At 42.5% G+C, this 21,177-nt stretch overlaps 1 protein-coding gene across 1 annotated transcript in view; it reads left to right on the top strand.

Annotated features, from left to right (window-relative positions):
- Positions 1–1,961: 1,961 nt before the first annotated feature.
- The window catches only part of MCF2 (MCF.2 cell line derived transforming sequence), a 34,641-nt gene continuing 15,425 nt past the window's right edge, over positions 1,962–21,177 (top strand). Inside the window, exons 1-15 of the mRNA XM_010194931.1 lie at positions 1,962–2,027; positions 4,427–4,612; positions 5,458–5,574; positions 7,536–7,685; positions 10,042–10,166; positions 10,623–10,737; positions 11,065–11,184; positions 12,344–12,535; positions 14,304–14,495; positions 14,646–14,817; positions 17,664–17,752; positions 18,331–18,419; positions 18,643–18,709; positions 20,621–20,736; positions 20,848–20,917. Coding sequence (XP_010193233.1) covers positions 1,962–2,027; positions 4,427–4,612; positions 5,458–5,574; positions 7,536–7,685; positions 10,042–10,166; positions 10,623–10,737; positions 11,065–11,184; positions 12,344–12,535; positions 14,304–14,495; positions 14,646–14,817; positions 17,664–17,752; positions 18,331–18,419; positions 18,643–18,709; positions 20,621–20,736; positions 20,848–20,917 — 1,866 coding nt within the window. The remainder of the gene's footprint in view (positions 2,028–4,426; positions 4,613–5,457; positions 5,575–7,535; positions 7,686–10,041; positions 10,167–10,622; positions 10,738–11,064; positions 11,185–12,343; positions 12,536–14,303; positions 14,496–14,645; positions 14,818–17,663; positions 17,753–18,330; positions 18,420–18,642; positions 18,710–20,620; positions 20,737–20,847; positions 20,918–21,177) is intronic.

Genomic DNA, 21,177 nt, shown 5'->3' with positions numbered 1-21,177 from the left:
GGTGGGGGTGGGGGTGGGGGCTTCTTTCAGCGCCTCTCGGGAATACCGTGGGAAAGGCTTTATTTATTGCCCTGCCAGTAAAAGAAAGACGATGGGGCATCTGGGTAGGATTCGTGCACCAGCGATGCTAACTGCGTCAATGAGGGGATCATTATATAAAAGGTGGCAGAGCGCTCTGGAGTTTCATTTTGCCTCTGGGAGGGAGTTAAAGCTCAAATTAGCAGTACCTGGCGTTTTGTTGTATGACTTTTCTTTTAAGGGACAGCAGGAAGTCATTAACTTCAGCACCTGTGTAAGGACCACTAGCCTCAGTCCCCCATTGCTCAGAAAGAAACTTACCGGCAGATACTACTTTTTATTTATGTTTATTGATTTCCACCCTCATTAATGTTCATGTAAACTGCGGGGAAGAATATTCTCTGAAACCTGAATTTCTGAAATTAGGAAAAATCACATTACATGCGTCAGGATGAGATATTCACTAAGGATGTAATAGCTGCAATGCTTTCAATGCATGTCGTTTCTTCTGCTTTATTAGCCCCATTCATCTATATTGATTATGTCAGGGCTACCTATGTGGTTACAGTTGAGTGGGCATGTAAACAAGTTGTTGAACTGGAGCCTTACGATATACACTCTGTGTGTGTATATATATGTGTGTGTATATACAGAAGGAGATGAATGTTCTGACCGTGGTTTTTAGTAAATGAGATAGTTAATAGTAGTGAAATATTGCCAACTCCCTGATTTAGTGGAATTGTGCTGTTAGCTTTCTGCCTTTCCTGATATCCTGCAGAGGGATAGCAGAGGGCAAAAGCTTTAGAGAGTTCTTTTAGATGTTTTATTACATAAAACCAAGTTTGTCAAATGCACAAGATTCTTTGGAGTGTTCTAAATAGTAAGATAAAACATAAGGCAACATTAAGGACTCTTTTGTCTTTGCTTTCATGAATATGTTGTGGGAAAGGGGTTTTTTTCCAAGCAGTACCTTCAGTATTATTAGAGTTCAGTTTGCAGGTGACTTCTCTAGACTTCAGCCCTTAGAAGAACTAGAATTGAAGCAGAGAGTAAAAAAGATACAGTCTCTTCAGGAATTATGTCCCTGAAGAATTATTGATCTTTTCATATGTATAAATATAAGTTTTTAACATTTCATCCTTTCTCTTAAGTCTGTAAGATGTCACAGGACATGGTTTGATTGGTGACTGTCTTTCTGCAAGCTTATTTTTTAGCTTGTTTGGTCTTTTTCTGTGCTTGAAATACATTAGGTATCATTTGCAAAGCTGTATTTCTTGGGTTTTTTAGCTACTCATAAGTGCTGACCTTGATCTTATATGTGCAAGATCAGCTGAAAAATCCCCAAACACTTTCTAACACTTTCTACACCGAATGGAAATCAAATCATCTGTCCTGGAAATGCAGCTACCTCTGCAGTGAACTATATCAAGGAGCTAAAGGGATGCAGTTGTGTGTGTATGGAGTATAAAGTTGTATCAAAGAAGAATTTGCCCCTGTGGTAGATGTGGCAGAAGGATTTGAGTGCCAAGTTATGGTCTCGTCTTGTGTGTTGCGTGAAACATGTTGGCATCCTGCATTCATGAAACCAAAGGTGTCCAAAGACACCTTTGCTCTCAAAGAGGCTTTTCACACCTCACTATTGCAATAGTTTTGGCAGGTGGCTCTGCCTCCTGATCACTGGTCCATCTTCCTGGAGCTGTGGGTTTCCTGCCCAGTGGCTCATAGGAGAAGACATTCAAAGTCTGCAGCTTCTCACTGAGCGATACAGTTTGAAGACCTGGGCTTTTCCTCTGAGGGGGTCTGCTCTGTGCATGAAGGGTACATGTCAAAAAGGACTTGAAGTAGTAGGAGAGGACAAAGCAGACTAGTCTCTGCGTGAAGTGCCAAACAGGGTTAAAGAGGACTGGGGATGGAGGGGGATAGTGAGATAAGACCATGGGAGGATGCATCTCTGGCTGATTGCTCTTCACGAAGATATTGCTGAAGCATTTTTCAAGGGGGAGGTCAAGGTAAGAGCCTAAAGTTCAGAGACCTGAAGGCACTGTTGGTTTTCTGAGCTGGAAACAGTGACTTTCCCCAAACTCTGTGGGACTTCACCTTTGTATTCACCTATGATAGACTTATAACCATGCAGAAGGACTTTAAAGAGCTTGGCTGATGCAGTTTTAAAGCACTGTAAGACCACTGTCCACACAAGGCTTTGGTGCAAGTGCATTTGGGCCGTAAATGCCAGGGGTGCAGGGCCCGTCTTGGAGCAAAAACATCCCGTCCTTTGGGCTTTGCAGCTCATAGTGGGTCTTTGGTGATATCTTTGAAACATCTTTGGGATTTGCTACTGTCATCTTGTCTGCAGAGAAATGCCCACTGGTAAATCACCAGGTTGTAAAATGAGGCAAACAGGGACATGAGGGTGGGTGTGAGGGAATGACACATGATGGCCTCACAGCTCTGCAGGTACTGCAGTATTGCCACGAACTCAGACCAATGGTTCTCTTCCTGGGATGTCCTAGTGCCATGGGACGTGCTGGAGCATGAAGAGTGTCAGGGTCCAGCCAGGTCAGCCAACATGCCTGGAAGGAGCAGTAGCAGCGTTTACAGTCCAATGGACAGCCAACACCGTAAGGTGGAAGAGAGAACCAGTTTCTCTGGGAAGCACCGGAGGATGAGTGTTGAGCTTGCCAGAGACTTTCCAGTGAAATATTAATGCTCTAAATTTTCAGTTAATTCAAAGAGTCTACACGCCTGTGCCAGTTCTGGTGGTGCTTTCCTTGGTAAAGGTTTTCTGTATTTGAGGCAGAGATTCTTCTCAATCTCAAAGTGAAGAACCACTCAAGCTCCTTGGAGGTATCCAGTAGGCTGTGAATGGTTTTCTTTCTAGCAATATGAGAAGCTCAAGTTAAAATTCCTGACCTGAGCAAGGTCTCTGAGATGGGCTTCTCTTCAGAGCTGCATCTAGGAGCTGGGCTGTTGGAGTGCCTGCCTGTGGTTGTCTTGCAGGAGAGCTGATCTAACTTGTAGAGATAATTAAACAGGCATTGAAGCAGGGTGCTGAACCTGGATCTCCTGCAGTCTCTCACCCACACTTTCTTGGGCAAGACCTGTCTCAATGCTGCGAAGGTCTGGTGACTCCATGGCCAAGTTTAGACCTTAGGCCCATCTGCAGGTTTGATGAGGATTGAAGTTGGCTCCTTGGGTCTCCCATGGCTGTAGCCATTGCTGTGTGCCTGGGGCTGGAGCCGTTTCAGATATTTTGTGTGCTAACCAGGTGCTGTGTAAACATAGCGCCCAGGGCCTGGAGCCAGCACAAACTTCTCCATTATTGAATGGTTTGCTCTTGTTTCTAATGCAAGATCTTTGTCCCTGGCACCATTCTTGTTGACCTCCAGAGGGTATGGATTTGGCACTTCATTCATATTAATTTCTTTATTTTTATTCTGCTCTACTTAAAATAATGGCAGATCAACATACTGAATTTATGTGATTTATTTGATCCTAGAAGTCACTGTCCATTTATAAGCGGAACTGTGGACAATGGAACCCAGAACCTGATCTTTCCTATGCAAGAAAACATAGCAACCGAGTTACAATGCAGTTAATGGATGTCAGATCTCAACTGTAAATCATTACTTTTTTGAACCACGCTAATGCATGTTTATGAGAGTGTTCTTGGTTTTGAAGGCATAGATTAAGTGCCCTGCAGTTCTAACTACCTAAACATGTTCATTACTGTCACCCTTGGTATAGATACCTCTGTTATCTTTTTTGGAGGTTAGTATAAGGAGGAATATGTGGCAAAATATAACCTGGCCTGGCAGGATCTCGGAGAAAATCATATGTCTTAATTAACTCAATTCTGTGCATGATGCACTTAGCCATAATTTAATGATACGACTCCTACTTTCTTAAAAATTCTTTTTCAAGTACCCTTTGCACAAATCTATTTTAAAGTGCACCTGCCAACCATATGCTTGTAAAAAGGCTCTAGCAGCATAGACAGGAAATTCCAAATTCTTGCCACAGATTAAATGTTGCCTGGTAATTACCAGGGACAAGAAGGGTATACTTGATGCAGTTATAGAATGATTAGTGAGTTTGGCAATAAATTTTGTTTCCCCAGTCTGTCAGTCATTCCCTTCAATGTTCCCTGTGAAGTTGTAATTTCACTCCCCATGTTACAATGCTGCACACAATATATAGTATTAAAGTTTATAATTAGTGGCCCTCCAAGGCGCATGGCTGAACTCCTGCCTGTTCCAAAGGGAAGTGGGACTGTACAGTCTTCCCACAGTTACGTCATGTGTCTCTAAACCATTCTACAATGTCTCCCTCCTGTTATGAAAATAACAAAAAGCTATCAGGGCAATCAGAAAGAAATACTAAGATCGTAATAATTTATCCTCTTTTCAAGGCATTTGAAAGCCAGTTTTGGATCTGCCACATCTTCAGGTTGAATCTCATCTCTGTTTCCTTGCAGGCATCTTTCCCAGGGAACCTGCACTTAGTGATGGTTCTTCGTCCCACAGGGTTTTTCCAGCGCACCTTCACTGACATTGGATTTCGGTTCAGTCAGGAGGATTTTCTACTCAAGTTACCGGTACAAGCATGCAGTGGGGGATAAAATAATGCTCAGGAATTTGCTTAATGTCTGAAAAGTAAAAAGACATGTCTAAGGAAGCCTTTGCTATGAATTCCACTGATAATCACCATTTTCATCTTAGTGTAAACTCTGTACCAGTATGATGTTGGTATTTGTCTCTAAAATAGCAAGTGAAATGGTTTTATATTCTCAAGTCAGACTTCTAAAGACTTACAAAGCCACCTTGATTATAGGGCATAATGAGAATAATTAAGAGAGGAAAAGTACATTTATGGAATCTAAGGTTGACAAAGTTACAAATCCACAAAACAAACCAATGTTTTCCTTTGGGAAATAATATGATTTTGACAAATTGCATTTTTTACTCTAAAATTGTTGCCATTTGCACAGTTTTGAAAATTCATAGCTTATCACAGGGCAGATCAAGACACACAAAAACTCATGAATATATATTTATATGAAATTGGCCAATGCTTCATGACACATTGAAATGTATATTTTATTTCCAGATTACTGGTCATCCCTTGCAAAAAACCTGTATTATGTTTGCTTTTAGCTCTGTTCTGCAGTCAGACACTGTAGCATCTCATGGTGCTTTGCATTTAAGGAAGAAAGCACCTGGGACATCAGGGTCAGGTCAAAAATGGTCAAATGCATCAACTAAAAGCCATGTTAAGCCATAAGCATAAGAAGCAAGCCATGCTGTAGACCAGTATTTAGAGGAAACCCAATTTTTAGATATATAAAACATTTGTAGACTTGATGTGTGTATGACTTGGGTAGAAGCTGTGATCAAGTGATTAGCTGTGATTAGTTGGCTAATGGTGTTGCCTTGTGTGTAGGTCGTTATGCTGAGCTCAGTTAGTGACCTGCTGACGTACATTGATGAGCAGCAATTAACCCCGGAGTTTGGAGGCACCCTGGAGTACTGCCACAGCGAGTGGGTCATCTTCAGGACTGTACGTACCAGGTCTCAGCGCTGGGCTCTTGGGGTGTTTGGGTTTGATCAAGGGAGGTTTTCTGTAAGGCAATGAGCAATGGGTAGCTGAAAGTGATCCCTGAAGCCAACTACCTTTGATCCATCAGATTTATAAAAGAGTCAGGTGGCGTTAGGCTCTTGATGGGTTTGTAAGGGAACTGGATTATTAACTCCCTCAAGGACCTTTTGAAACTGCTTCTAAAAGATCTGTCTTCTGAAGCCTTTATTAAAATTCCCTTAATGGTAGATACAAAATAGGTTTGGTTTTCTTTTTAATAATGGTTGCTTCATGTGATTAATATCACAAATGTGGTTTCGGAACCATGGCAATGAGGCTGCTCTCTGCATACTGACTGAATGCAGAGAATTCAGAAAATGTTCTTTTCTTTTTTCTGTTTGCAAGAATTTCCCTTTAATATTGCCAGGAATCAGGCATTTAATTCCCTGAGCTGTGCCTTGCCATGTATTTCTATGCTTCCTGTACACCCTTACTTTTCACTGGGACTTTGTCTCCCAGGTTAATGGCAGATTGGATTCCCAGTTTTCCAACATATCAAAGCACTAATGAAAAATGTACCAGACGTGCTAGTGCCTCTGGTTCTGCAACATCATCCATACCAGCAGATGTGGAGCTCTGTATAAAGACAAAAGGACAAGATATTGTAGCTGGAATAACTCAAACTATTGCTTATTGCATTAACTTTGTGCCAGTTTACACTGATGCACTGCCAAAATCATGACTTTTTAAAAGTTTTTGGTTCTTAGTTTTGTTCTTTTGCACAATGGGTTAAAGCAGTAAATGGCATAGCTCTCACACTAGGAGACAAAAATGACAAAATGAATGACAAAAATGTTAGAGTTAATCAAAGATAAAGAGGAGCTTCTAGACCATAGCTACATATGGTTGATAAGCATCCATAAAAAAACCCGAACTCTTTCAAAATGCTCTTGTAATATGCTCATGAAACATTTGCTGAAATTTCCATGGAAAATATATGCTGTTTAAAAAATATATAAATGCAATCAGTTACATGTGAGTTTATTACCCCCTTCCCAAGAGCAGAGCTGGAGCTGTTCGTCTGTCGTCCTGGGGACAAGGTTTCAAGCCTCAGCAAGGCTGTATTCTCTGCTTTTTGTTACCAGTTAAGCAGGAGACTGGCAGCTCCTCACTGGTCTGGGTGCAGTCTGGGCTGCAAGTGGTGGGAGGATCAGAGCAAAGAGTGGGGCTGGGAGAGCCCCACCTCACCCTGTGGTATGAGAGCCATCTGGCATCCAGAGCTCCCAGTGGCCTTCTGTGATGTGCTGAGCAGGTAACAGCAGCACTAGTTTCCATACCACTGTCTCCAGTTTGTCCTGCGCATGCTGCTTAGCTCCCTCCCTTGTCCTATCGGTGAAGCTGTGGATGACGTGGCTGTGATGCCAGACTGCCTTGTAACCTGACATTTGGGCTTGCAAAGCTGAAATCTTCCAACACCAAGAACCCAAATACGTCCTGAAAGCCCTGCTGCCTGGAGGTGGTTCCCATGTGTGTTAACCAGAGGAGAAGAATAATAGAAGAGGAATTACAGGAATTTGCAAGATGGATCCTCTGGTGACTTCTGCTATAAACCTCCAGCGTGTTAGAGAAAAAGTAATGTCAGAGTGCACAAAAACGGGCAGGAGAAAACAAAGCCTGAGGTATCTCTACCCAATACTATTCTTATTTAAGTCCCTGTTGTGGATTCAAACTGCACTAAAAGCCACCTGGCCACATGTTGGTGGCCACTAGCTTATGCACCACAGCACACATCAGCTCTGTCTGCAGTGGACTTCCCACATACCTCTCTCAGAGCAAGCCGTTGGGCTGCCCTTCAGATCTCAGCCTTGGTGCTTCACCTACTCTTAATGAGCTGTAGGAATACCCTGAATCCCAAGCTGATTACAATTATCATCTCCCACCAGGCAATCGAGAGTTTTGCACTAACCGTGAAGGAAATTGCACAGATGTTACAGTCCTTTGGCACAGAGCTGGCAGAGACTGAGCTACCGGATGACATGTATTCAATTGAGCGCATCCTGGCCCTGCGCACGGAGAAGTACTGCCAGCTCAAGGTATGTCTTGTCAGCAACTCCGCCGTGTGTTTCCAGCCCCTGTTTGCACAGCAAGATGGGATTTCTGGGCATTGACTGCCTGTTGGTCCCAACTCCTCCTTCCCTCCCATGCATGTGTATGTGTTGACAGACAAATTAAAACACAACACGACTATTTCTGTATGTTACCCTTACATTTGCCATCCGCTCAAGCAAATTACCCTGCCAGCATCCAGCAAACTGTCTCAACTGCCACCTCCTTACTGGCTGCAGAATTTGGTGGCTGTAGCTTGCTCTCCGTATGGGTTTGCATGTCTGGCTGGCAGGAGGGCGAGCAGGAGGCTTCATCACCTGTGCATTCATGGCCCTGGTGGGGTTCCATCTGCTTCAACTGCATGGCTGGAGGAAGCCGCACATAAAGATCATCAGCAGGTCTGGAGGGATGATTTGTCCCCAGGTGCCTCTGCCTGGTGCAGTTTCCCCGGGGGAACTTAAAGGCACTGTGCCAGAGAGCATCTAAGGTGAAGATTTTGTGCAAGCACATCGTACAGAGCAGTTGTGTTGTGATCCCTGTCTTCATGAGCCTTCATGTTTTGTCTTAAATAACATTTGTTTCTTCAATATTTTAAGATATTTTTTCAACTATTTGTGATAGTTATTATTATAGGAGGTAGTAGAAGCTTTAGTGCAGCCAGTGCTGCTATATCAAGCTGTGGTCTTTGCTGCTCCTGTATCTTTCTGGGAACAGCATAGGCCTATCCCCAACCCTTACTTCAGAAACGATTCCTATGTTAATAGTCATGCTGTGTGGCTGAAGAATGAGCTCCTTTGCTTTATAACATGATTCGTTTACATAAGTCAAAGAAGTGTATCTATTTTCATCTATAATCACTTGTCATTCATGTGACAGTGAGTTCCCATAAGGCTGCCTGTAAGAAATACGCAAAATGACGTCCAGAGTGTACTTCATGTAGGCATAAATGTATGTGTATATATGGAAAGTATCATTATAGATACTGTCCTTTATTTACTTTTTTGAAAATGAAAAGAGTTGTATAAAACAGCAGCTATGTGTATTGCAATATTACCTACTACCTTAAACTTCATTCTTAGCACTATAGCCAAAGTGTAGGGGGCAAATGTTGGTTACACAATGTAGTCCTGTATATAAAGCAGTCACTGATACAATCTTTCTTCCATGGAGAAATAAAACACGTTACGTGTTTTCATTTGCATATAAAGCACAGCTGTACTCAGTACAAGGCATCTGTTGCTTTTAATGCCTCATCTATTAATTTAAAATATCAAAACCACTCATTGGCTTTTGACTGAAATGAAGTCCATTGTCTTTTTTGTTTTGTTCCTTCTAAGACCATGGAAGATGAAAGCAGATGAAAAACTGCACAGATTGTGGTGACAGAAAGACATGTGATTCTTATATCTCTCATGACAGCCCTGAGACTGGTACAGCTGATTTCTGAATTCAAATAATGAGTTGATCAGAATAGTTTATGTGGCTGTGACACTGAACAGAAGCTGGTTGCAACCACAATGAAAAAATGACAGAAATTAATTAAACAGAGTAACTAAGAAATTAACCTCTTTGGCATACTGAATAGGAAAAAATCAAGTTAACACCTGTTGGGCTACTTTGTTGTACATGTAATGAAAGGCTTTGAATTAAAGGGGCAATGCGGGGCTCTGGAGGGTGAGATGTAAGAGGATGAAATAATAGCCACCTGTGGTCTAAAGCATGCTGCATAATTCCTCTTCCCTTTTGAGTGTCCTGGATGTGCTAGTATCAAAAGGAGATGGAGATGTTGCCTTGCGGTCATCTTCTGTGATGTTTTAGTGATAGGGATGCAAACTGGCCGTGGACACTGTGTGTGGGAGAGGAGAAGCTCCTGCAGCCATGTTCTCCTGTGACTGGGGTGCTGCCCTGAAGGTGCTGTTGCATTTAGGTTGCTGTGAGCTATCTGGGGCAGGCAGATGTTAAAGCAAGTTTGTGCTTTTTGAATCTTCTCCCTGAAGTCGTTTTGCCATTGTTTCTCATGCAATAGAAATCTGGCCATCTCCTAGGATGGGCTTTTTCTTCTCCAGTGGAGACATGCACAGCTCTCTCCTTTGAGGCTTCTTCCAGCTCGGTTCATCAGCCACATGTTTTCTCCTTCCTTCTCACTTCTGTGTTTGGTCTCTTTTTTTCTGAAAGTAATTGGCTAAGTGCACCTGTTTGCTTTGGGGGTGAGCTCAACACAGCACAGAGCATCTCAGCTGATGCTAACGAACACATCAGGGGGTTAAATTTTCCTTAAGTGGAGTTTACATTGCAAGTGCTCACAGAAAGTTGCCTGAATCAGAAATATTTTGCATTATACAGGAAGATATTTTAGCAGTCACAAAAGAGGGGAACTTGCTTTTGAGCAGTTTTGAAGAGCCTGACTCCGGGGAATGCGGTCAGGACCAACACCACGAGAGGCCTGGGGACTGGGAGACTGTGAATCGGTGAGTGCACCATGTTCCTAATTTGCTTGATTTTTGAGTGGAAACAGTCAAGTTATTTAAGTGTAGATGTGTTGTTTAGATCACCTTTCAAACAGACAGAGGTGCCAGAGTTTTGCTCCAGACCTATCGAATTGATTTCTACCAAATGACTTTGACCTGCTTTGTTTTTTCCCCCACTGATGAGGCTGTGGAGCATGTACAGGGTTCTCCCATGCCAGGCTACCAGGTATTAGTCGGATAAATGGAGATAGCAGCAACGGCTTCAGATAGGTGCCGTTGTCTGCAGTGATGATTTCATTAAAGTTCTCTCTGAGATCTTCACAAGTCAAATGTATGTGTCTGTTGACCTATTCTGAGAGCTTGGGTCCAGGAGACTAACGGGTGATCTCTGGGGCTTGTCCATCTCTGCTTGTCCTCTGCGAATTGTTCCAATCCTGTCCTTCTTCTGTGCTTAAGGTTGCTTGGTCAGCTGCATGAGATGGAGACTGCTTTTGATGGCTTCTGGGAAAAACATCAATTAAAAATGGAGCAATATTTACAACTGTGGAAATTTGAGCAAAGTTTTCAAGAGGTATGATCACATGCACTTCTGCTGGCAGAAGGAAGAGTTGGAAATGAAAAGGAGGGGAGAGGAGTGAAGATTTTGTGCTTTTTCAGGGCTAGCCAGCTTGGGGAGACCACTGTTCTTCCTTATTCAGAGCTAATTTAGGTATCACTGCCCTGAAGTCACATAAATTTTGCTGATAGAAGCATCTTTGGATTTAGAAATTAGTTTTTGGAAATTAGTTTTATTATTGGATTTAGCAGTCTTAGCTACAGTGTGATTCATTTTAGTCTGAGAATGATTTTCTGCCCATGCGTTGTATCTTTTTTCAGCAGTCGTCTTCTTTGTGTCTAGGTCAAGAATGCTATTGAATTTTTAATGAATCAGCAAGCGGAGCTGCCCGATACTGGCGACAGTGTCTCCCAAGTAAAACAGAGGCTCAAGAACTTGGGTCATTTTGATGGTATGGCTCAGGTGAGAGAATATTTCATAGGAAGAGGCACTAATGAAACACAGGAGGCACATTCTGTGTTTGTGTTTTCTGAAATTCCCTGGTTCTGGTGTAATTTGTTGGTAAGTGGCTGCACAAAAGGATTGATTTCATGTCTTAGCTCTGCGCAGCAATGCTGTGATCACTCTGAAAACCAGGAACAGGGTATTTAATTATCACAGTTAAAAGAAAATTGCTAAGCCACCATGAAAATCCAGATCAGATAAATGTCTGAACATAGGGGAGGCGTGGGAGTTAATGAGCTGGAAGAAGAATTATTTGTATGTTAAGTGCTTTAGCGGTGCTAATAGGCAGAGACTTGTTACCGGGCACATGGAGAGGCAAAAAAGTTGCTATCTTGATGTGTCTGTGATTTGAACATAACATATGGATGAAGACTAAGAGATGTAGTAGAGAGAAGAGTGAAGAGAGATGATTCACGGAAGCCCAGCTGAGGATGCGACTTCTGTAAAGGGATATGCTTGGCAAGTGGACCAGGGTCAGTGAAGAAATCCTGGATGATCTGGACACAACTAGTCGGTGTCTTCTTTGAAAATAAGAATGCTAGGGGGAAGGTCTAAGGCTTTTTGGCTATTTCAAAGAAGTGCATGGAGAGAGGGAGGAAGAACAAAAGGCCGGGCAGACGGGGTGCAACAGGGAAGAAGTCCTAGCAGAAAGGCAACCCTGGAGAAGATTATACTGACCAAGATGTGCAGACAAGATAGCATGCTTTTTGCATCAAGCTTTGGTGCAAAGGGCCTGGTTTGTTTTTGCTGTAAACCTGCTTAAATTCCCTTTCATGCTTATGAGCACAGTGTCATGCTTATGAGCACTGGACATCAGCTGCATTTTTTTTAGTTCCTGGAGATGGCAGCAATACGTTGTCAAGCAGGCATTCACATTGTTTCTAGTTTGGTGAAAAACTGTTTTCTTCTTCATCCTCTTTTTGGATAGCAAAAGTTTTTTTTCCCAGATGATAGGTGCCATTTTATCCTGTGTAATTCACCCATTCTGGCTACTCCTAATGGCAGCCATCTCCATGTGTACCTGAAATCTGGTAAGATAAGAAAATGCATGCTGTTATATGTTGGTATTTTGGTATTATTTCAGTGTGTGCAATCCGTTCTCTTCCTTTCCTTGAAGGACCTGATAGGGAAGGCTCAGGTGGTGATACTACATGGACACCAGCTAGCAGCAAATCATCACTATGCACTCAACTTAATCTGCCAGCAATGCAATGAACTGCGGCACCATTCCGATGTCATGTCTGATGAGATCAAAAGGAAGCAGATGCGACTGCAGAAGACCTTGGATCTTCATACCCGCCTTCAGCAGGTAGAGTTCAGAGACACAGTGCCCTGAGAAGTAGATAGTTAGCTTCTCCATGGGGTTAGCCTCTCTCTTCTTAGCTGGAAGCATCTGAGAAGAGAAGGCTACAGGGAGACCTGGAGAGACTGGCCTTCCAGTATCTGAAGGGGGCTTGCAAGAGAGCTGGTGAGGGACGTTTTACAAGGGCATGTAGTGATAGGACAAGGAGTAGTGGCTCTAAACTGGAAAGGGGTAGATTGAGATTGGATATTAGGAAGAAATGCTTTACTGTGAGGGTGATGAGACACTGGCACAGGTTGCCCAGGGAAACTGTGGATGTTCCCTCCCTGGAAGTGTTCAAGGCCAGGTTGGACGGGACTTTGAGCAGCCTGGTGTGGTGGGAGGTGTCCCTGCCCATGGCAGGGGGTTGGACTGGATGATCTTTAAGGTCCCTTCCACACAGACCATTCTGTGATCCTAAGATCTGAAATCTGCTGCTCTGCTTCAGCAGTTTATGGTAGGAAAATGTTCCTCAGAGGCTGGAGGAGTGCTTCACCCCTCACTTGGCTGGCTAAGTCAGCAAATGGATATCTGCAGGTGCTGTGAATATTCAGCAGAAAGAGGTGGGCATCTCCAGAGGGCAATTCAGGACACCAAAGTTCAGCTGCTGCTGTTGGTCATGCTTTCATGCTGTATCCATATTTTAACTGACTTTTGAGGTTTTCATACCCAGTGCAGTGGAGGTAATGCTTTCAGATAGACTCCAGCCCTTTTTTCCTGGCAATTTATTAAGACTGAGCATAACTGACTGTAAAATAAGGTGACAGATTGGTAGATAGGCACAGCTGCTGTGTGTTAGCATGGAAGTGGAGTCATGTGGCTCCAATGCTTTTTGATATCTTAATCAGCATCAAATATTCATTTAGGGAAATTCACACTAATTAGGCCAGAAGGCACATGGTTGTAATGTGCTTAAGGCCATTAAAAGGAGCAATGAAGTTTGACCCTGTTCCATTTCACTGCTTCGGAGAACTAGGGAACTTTTTTTTCTCTCTGTGTGCTCCACTTCAACATTGCACTGGTCTGTGGGGATGGATGATTCCTCGGCAGCCTCTCAGCTGCAGGGCAGTGTCCTCTCCTGGGCTCCTTGCCAGTTGGTGCTGGTGGTCTAGCCCATGAGCTCTGCTGGGGTGCACTGTGGCCTTGCTCTGCATGGTCTCTCCATTCACAGCACTGCGGGTCCTCTGTCCTTGACTGCAGCATCTTCTCATGCCTGTGCACACCACAGCATGTGAGTGCCCCCTGGACCCAAGCCTGGAGTTCAGCTATTACCTGTGCGTGTTAAAATCCTTATTTTTTTTAAACCATGAATGCATTTGTGTAAATCATTCCTCACAGTTCAGGTCTGCATTCAGCCAGGCATTTATCTCAAGAAACCCACCTGTCTCACTGTAAACTCTGTAGTGCCTCCTTCAGCTTTCTGAGTTGGATAAAGATCTGCTTATCATTTGGTTCAGCTATGCACTAAATAGTGCTTCTGGGTCAGTTAGTCCACTGGTTTTATCCAGTTACAAGTGGGAGCACAACTTGGCTGGGTGTTTTGAGGACTACAGTTGCCCTCCAGAAAAAAATACGACCTTTCTACTTCCTAATCAACATGCAATAGCTGCTGAGCTCTTTGGGAATACTAGTTAGCTCCGTGTTGAAAATATAGATCCAGTAAAAGATATTCCTGATAGGAACCTTGATTCAGTAGGGGTGCCACTGATGGTCTCACTCCCTGTGCTGTTACCAGGCTCTGCAGTGCTGTGACCAAGGTGCCTACCTGCTCGCCAACCAGCAGATGGATAAGTGCCAGTCTAAAGAAGGTGCTCAGAAAGCTCTCCAGGACATAGAAAGGTTCCTTGAAAGCTCTTCAGCCTACTTAAACTATGATCCCCAAGACCTCCACTACAATTTTGAGTCGGTCTTAACATCTGAATTGAAAGTAAGCAACACCTCAAGTTTCTTGTTATACAAGTAAAAAGCAAGACTGGTCTATGTTGCTGTGTTGTCAGCCTTATAGTCCTCTGTTTTGGGTCAAAGTGCAAAATAATGGTGGTTATTTGATCATGGAAGTCTTTTTCACTCTCTACAGTGCCAGATACAGTCAGTGCAGGTCAAGCTTGAAAATGTTCGAAGCATGTTTGAGAATCGGCAGTCTTGCTTCAAGAAGCTGTTGGATAAACACGTGCGACCCATCCAATTAGTAGCCCCTCGGCCAGAAAACCCACCAAGATCAAAATCACCATTATTCTCTCCTAAACATGGTAAAATATTTTACGTTCATGGTATTTTCAGATGATAATTTTCCTTTGAGGCAAGAAGAGTATGGCTAAATATGGTTTTGGGAAACCAATTAAGCCATACTGACCGATACAGAGTTTTTGTATAATGTGAAATGTATATGAAATTATTTATTATATTTCCAGTTTTTGTGCCTAGCATCTCATACCTGCCTGAAGAATGGGGCTGTTTGCTTGGTATTTGTTTTCAATTCCTACTTGGTGAAAAAAGACAGCTGTAAACAGCACATACTTCCAGTTCTGCTTTACTGGCATCCTACTGGGCTGAAAACTGGTGAATTAGTACTACAGGGGAAAAAGGGGAAGCTTTATAAATATATTAGCATACCTATTCTCTGTGACAGTCTCCATAGCTGTCTTGAGCTGGAGCTGACATAAAGTTAGACGGACATTTGCAAAGGAGCTTGGAGAAACGAGGAGCTCAGATCTCATGAACAGAAACAAGAAGCTGGATGCTTAACTCCCTTTTATTCTTTGAGGATGTCTTCCTTAAATCCCAATTGTGGAATAATTAATGCCCATGAAGGAAATTCTGGTTGAACTGAGGTCACTGAATGTTCTGCCTTGATGTTGGTCATGGGATGTGGCACAGTGTTAGCTTTAAATTATAACATTAAAACTTTCATCCTTGGCAGCCCTGTCTGTATCAGAATTAAAAAGTATTCCCAAGTAACATCTGTGTATTTTAAACCAGGGACATGCTGAGTTACGTGGTAGTATTAATTTCAGTCACCTGACTGCATGAAGCAATTAAACATTTGTGTTTTAACACTAAATTTTTATGATGAATTAATTAATATTGGTTGTGGTGAACTGTAGCAAGTGTCATACAAACAGTAAAAGTGGCTTCAGTTCAAGGGATGACTAACGTAAATAGTCAAGCTGGTGGAGGGACAGGAATGAAGCTCGATGCAGTGAGGGGAATTAAGCTACTCAAGATGCAGGCCAGTGCAGCAAATAAACCCCAAATTTCCTCCTGCCAAGCTGATGCCACCTTCTCTAGACCATGCTGTCCTCTGAACCCTTTCCGTCAATCAGAAGAAAAACCTCTGAGCTGTTAAACTAGAATATTGCCCATTTTACACAATGTAACTTTTCTGGCTGTTTAGAAACAGGAAAGCACTAAGGAGGAATTACTGACTTAAAGAGTAGGGGTAAATGTGTGGCCACCTCCGTGGGATGTTGTGAGACCATCATCAATCTGGACTTATTTAATGCCTTTATGAGATGCATGTTTTTCCAGCAGAGCCCCTCAGTTGTGTGCAAAGCATAGGTATCCCCCATTAATCCTCTTCCTGAAAGTGATGATCAAGTGTGTTGAAATGAGCGTAGGCAGCACGTGGAGAAAGACAAAAGGCTCTTCTTTGGATAGATCGTGCCAAGAGGGCTCTTTAATAATGCCTCTGTTTGACACAAAACATCAAAATGCTGGAGGCCTGCTGGCGTGATGTGTGGTGTCAAAGATGCATGCTGGGCTATGCCAACAGTGCTTTGAGGTGGATGGGATTTGTGATGTGAATTGAAACCAAACCACCTCCAAGCACATTACTTTTGTCCTCATTTTCTTTCTTTCTTTTGTTCCCCCACACCACTTCTTTGTCTGTCTGAGGACAGACGCTTTCTCTTTCATCTTTGCCCTGGATTTGAAGCCTGTCTGATAAGTGTGTTTCTAATTTTAAAACCACTTTTTTTTGGGGGGAGAAAGAGTAAACCTATCCTATTCTGAGCCATAACATGTAGCAAGATGTGTGGAAGCAGTACAGCAGGCTGCAGTGGAGCCTGAGTGCTGGAGTAAAGTTACTCTTGCAACAAAATACTCAGCTGCACCCGGTGACCATCTCCCATCTAATTTCCTACCCATGTGGGAGTCTCCCAGTACGACCAATGTCAAGTCCTCATTTCTTTTGTGTTTTCCTGTCCTTAATGGGTCACACTCCAGGCATGCCTCTGATCTGCTCCCCAGCACCCAGATCTCTGTCCTTCCTCCGTCGGCATTTTTACAGGTGGAGGTTTAAGGCCCTGCTGGTGTGATTTTTTTCTTTAATTTTATTTTATTTTTTTACTTTGTTGGCCTCCTTTTTCCCTTTGTAAATAAGTTGAATATTGTACGTCAGATAGTGTTTATTTTTTGATCCATCTCAGAATTTGGTGCAGCCGCTGGGGCTGCAGCCTGGCACGTGGAGCTGTTGCTGATGCTGGAGCCAGTGCGATGCTGAAGAAATGAATTATTGCCATTCATGGTATGGGGAAAAGACCCTTTTGATGAAGAATTGTCACAGTGACAATTCAGGAGCAAGAAGTATTTGGAAGATGCCATATAGCTTGTTGGAGAGATTGATGTTTTATTTTTAAGCTTTCAATTTACCTCTGTAACCCAAAGTATTACAACTTGTAACCATATACTGACATTATAGGTAAATTCTTGCAAGGTGGAGAAACAGTTTATACCAGCTGAGTGTCTTGCCCTATGTTCATAAAAGACTTTAAAACAGTATCCCAGTAGGTGATGTTCCTTTTGGTAGTTTATTTGATGTTATTTTTTTCTATCATTTACATAGGCTTCACAGACTTTTTTAGGTTTTGATTTTGGTGTTCACTTAACGGACATTTTGTTTTTTTGGATGACTTTTTACTTTATGGCCTTTATGACCATCTGTGTGACTTCTGTTACTTGGTATTCAGTATTGTTGTTTCATTCTTAAAATGTATCCCATTTTTCTCTGTGACTTAGATTCTGTCGGAACCATCTCCTTCACTATAGATGTATATTACATAATTAAGTTTGTTGTTTGGTTTTTTTTTTCCCCCAGGTGTGGATTTTAATTCCAGTTTGAAATTTTCATTTGATCTCTCTCTCCCTGGGAAGAAAACATCAAGAAAAACTCCAAGTTCTCGCAAGGTAAAAACTATAAGTGAAATCTGAATGAGTTTTATACACTAAGATCCCAACTGAAACCCTTCTGAAAATTGATTGTAGTTTGACTTTGTATTTGAAGGTAGTTTTTTGGTTTGTTGGTTTTGTTTTTTTTAAAAAAATTAGTGATATTTACCTTTTCGTATGCCTGTGATTTGGTTGGATTAGTCCAGCATCTGAGATCTACCCTGGATAATTTTTCCAAGTCAGAGATATTAATTTTCTGTGTATTATTCCATGAACTTGTTCTTTGCATAACAGTGATGTCTATTAGGAAAACTCCTCATCTACAGATATTTCCCATGTGGAAATTGTTCTCTGGTCTCTGCACTAATGAATTGTTACCGGTATTTTCAGATTTTAAGAAGCAGGGTAATTTCTGGGAATATTTGGCTACCCATTATATGCCCTTTTAAAGTTTTCTGTCATGCAGGATTTCTTAAAAGCAAGCATATTTCATCCTTCCCCAAAGTGTTCCTGTGCCAACATCAGGGACCAGGCTCCTCCTGCCTCTGCAGTGACATCCTTGCACCTCTTCCCAGTGCATCCCATTTCTCTTCCAGATTGAAGTAATGCACGACTATCAGGAAAAACGGAATTCCTTGCAGTCTTTTATTTCAGACAGTGACGACAACTTAGATATACTAAAAGGGTAAGCTTTCACCCAGTTTACATCACTCAAAATGATGATTATTTCTGGCCAGTCCTCGTCCCTATCCATGTGTTCCTCTGACCTGACGTAGGTGACTTCTTTTATCATCTCTTTTTTGGTTGTTCATGAGATCGCACTATGTTTTGGGCTTCTTGAACCACATTGATCACCTGTGGGTTTTTACAGACATAAAAATAATATCCTTTTTTTTTCTTTATTTTAGCCATGTCATAAATGAGCTTATAGAAACTGAGAGAGTGTATGTAGAGGAACTCTTCACTGTTTTGACAGTAAGTGACTTCAGATTGCTCATTACTGGTCCCAGGTGGCTTTTACAAAAGGGCACCTGGTGCTCTGTCAAACTTAAGCAAAAATGTGATGGGTCAGGTTTCTACCAAACTGTCAGATTCCAAGCTAGTCATAAATTTTCAAGTTTTTTCCGTACCTTTTCTTTATTGGAGGCATCTGCAGGAACAGTTGGTGTCAAGATGAGCTTTTCTTCTACAATGAGGGAGAAGCCTTCTGTTTGTACACAAAAGCACTGGTAATTAGTTTTATCAGTGCCTGGAAAAATGTACGAAAAGCTGTTATTTTTAACTGTTCCCTTATTTCATTTACCTTTTGGAGACAAAAGAAAGAAGCTTATATTTTATCCTTGGAGGGATTCTGTCTCAATACTGTGACGTTTGTGAACATATAAAGCACATTTCTTTAGAAACCAGACTGTAATTTCTCATACTGCCATTTTAGACACTTCTACTTTATTTCAGAATAACTCTTGCTGATGGCCAAAACAAGTTGGCTGTTAAATAGCTCTCCCTCCCTTGCATTTCTCTTATGCAGGAGAAAGCAGGATATAAATCTATTGGACTGCAGGTAGTTACATGTAATTGCCCTGCACTGATTGGTTTTTTTGTTAAACCACACTCTATATGATAAAGTGCTTGGCAGGTACGCAGATTTATTACTGTGCGTATCAGGTCTAGATAGAGAAAAATGGACAGATAGACTTAAGTTTTCTGAAAATAGTATTTCCTTTAAAGAAGGAAGACTGCTTGCAGTGGTTAAATATAAATGACTAATTTTCCAGATACTTATCTTCTACTGACTCCTTAATCAACTATGAAGTGCCTCCTTAGTATAAGGAATACTGATTTCATCCACAGTGAGTGTGAGAGATTAATTTGGAAAGCCAGAGAAGACATGATGTACATACTGAATACATTTTTGCAAACCTTATTTGCTACTCATGTTAAAAGGACCTCAGTTCTGCACAATGCTTGGTGACTAGCACAGCTAGCTTGAGCTGTGACTAATGGCCTTCTTGATGTCTTCTTTGCAGCAATGGTCCTGAGCTCTGGCTGTGCTTTCTCCCTGCCCTACAGTTAAGATGTTTATCATATCTGGTGAAGGTTTTTGTCTTGGTGTAGGGATTTTACTGCGGGGAGCTTTGCATTATTTCCTTGTTCCACACAGCAATTTGTAATGCAGTGGTGTCCCTTACAGTTCCTCCCCAGTTTGGGAGGCTGTGATCTCAAGAGGCAAATGAAGTCACAGAGGACAGAAATCCTGAGGCATCAAGGAGAGTGAGACCCTGGTGCTCAGTAGGTCTTGTACAAGAGCAAAAAGCCCATTGATTTTGGTATTTGGTCTCCAGCCACCTCTGCTTTGTAACAAGTTGTCTCGTGTACCAGTTCTCGTGCAGTTTTGTGTAACTGCATACCACATACAACCATGCTGTCACTCCTGTTCCCCATGGTCACAGCAGCAGATGTGTTCAACCCAGACAAGTATTCCTCTGGGACCTCTCCTGTGATCAGGCCATAGTGAGGAGAAAGTGGCTGCAGTTTTCCCTTGATTGATGCAGAGCACCTCTGCAATGCTGGCCAGCCCCACAGGAACCGTCCCAAGCCATCTCCTGCTGCACCACAATCCCACATGCCCAGAGACTGAAAGACAGGCGTTTAGAAACAAAAATAAGGAAATAAAAGGGATCACAGAATCACAGAATGTCAGGAGTTGGAAGAGACCCCAAAAGATCATCTAGTACTGCCTGAGCAGGATCACCTAGAGGATGTTGCACTCTGAAACAGAGCAGATTGTATTGAAAGTCTGTTCACGTCTCCTTTTCATCTGCCTTTGAGTAGATGCCAAGCCAAGACCTTACCAACTGAGTGATGAGTCCCTTTTGCATCCCGCAGGGCTACAGAGCTGAGATGGATAACCCCGCCATGCTCATCCTCATGCCTCCTGTGCTGAGGAACAGGAAGGATGTCCTCTTCGGAAACATGCCTGAGATATATGACTTCCACAACAAGTACAATGCTGCCTCTATTTCCCTTTCTACCAGACTGATTTCCTACAGTGATTAAATACCCAAGCCATCCCTTGCTCACTGCTGCATTTTTTCTTTTCCTGTCTCTTGCAGAATTTTCCTGCACAGCCTGGAAAGCTGCCTAGGAGCACCCGAGAGAGTGGGATTTTGTTTCCTAGACAGGGTGGGTGACGCATTTTCACATAGAAAGCAGATTTGATGGCCAATGTTTCTCCTGATTTGTCACACCCTGCAACATCTCGGTTATGTCAGTTAAGATGCTTCTGATATGCAACACCACTGGCAAGACAGGGAGCATAGGCATGTGGCAGACCAGTGGCAGACAGGTGAAAGCAGCAGGCATGACTGCACTGTGGTCTGCTCTGCCTCCCAGCAGTGGTTCTTTTACCCAAACTCTGTGACTTGTAGAAATCACAGGTATCA

Source organism: Mesitornis unicolor, unplaced genomic scaffold (assembly GCF_000695765.1).
Source record: "Mesitornis unicolor isolate BGI_N332 unplaced genomic scaffold, ASM69576v1 scaffold30271, whole genome shotgun sequence".
Lineage (NCBI taxonomy): Eukaryota > Metazoa > Chordata > Aves > Mesitornithiformes > Mesitornithidae > Mesitornis > Mesitornis unicolor.
The sequence above is the reverse complement of the archived record's forward strand: the minus strand, read 5'-3'. Positions and strand labels throughout refer to the sequence as shown.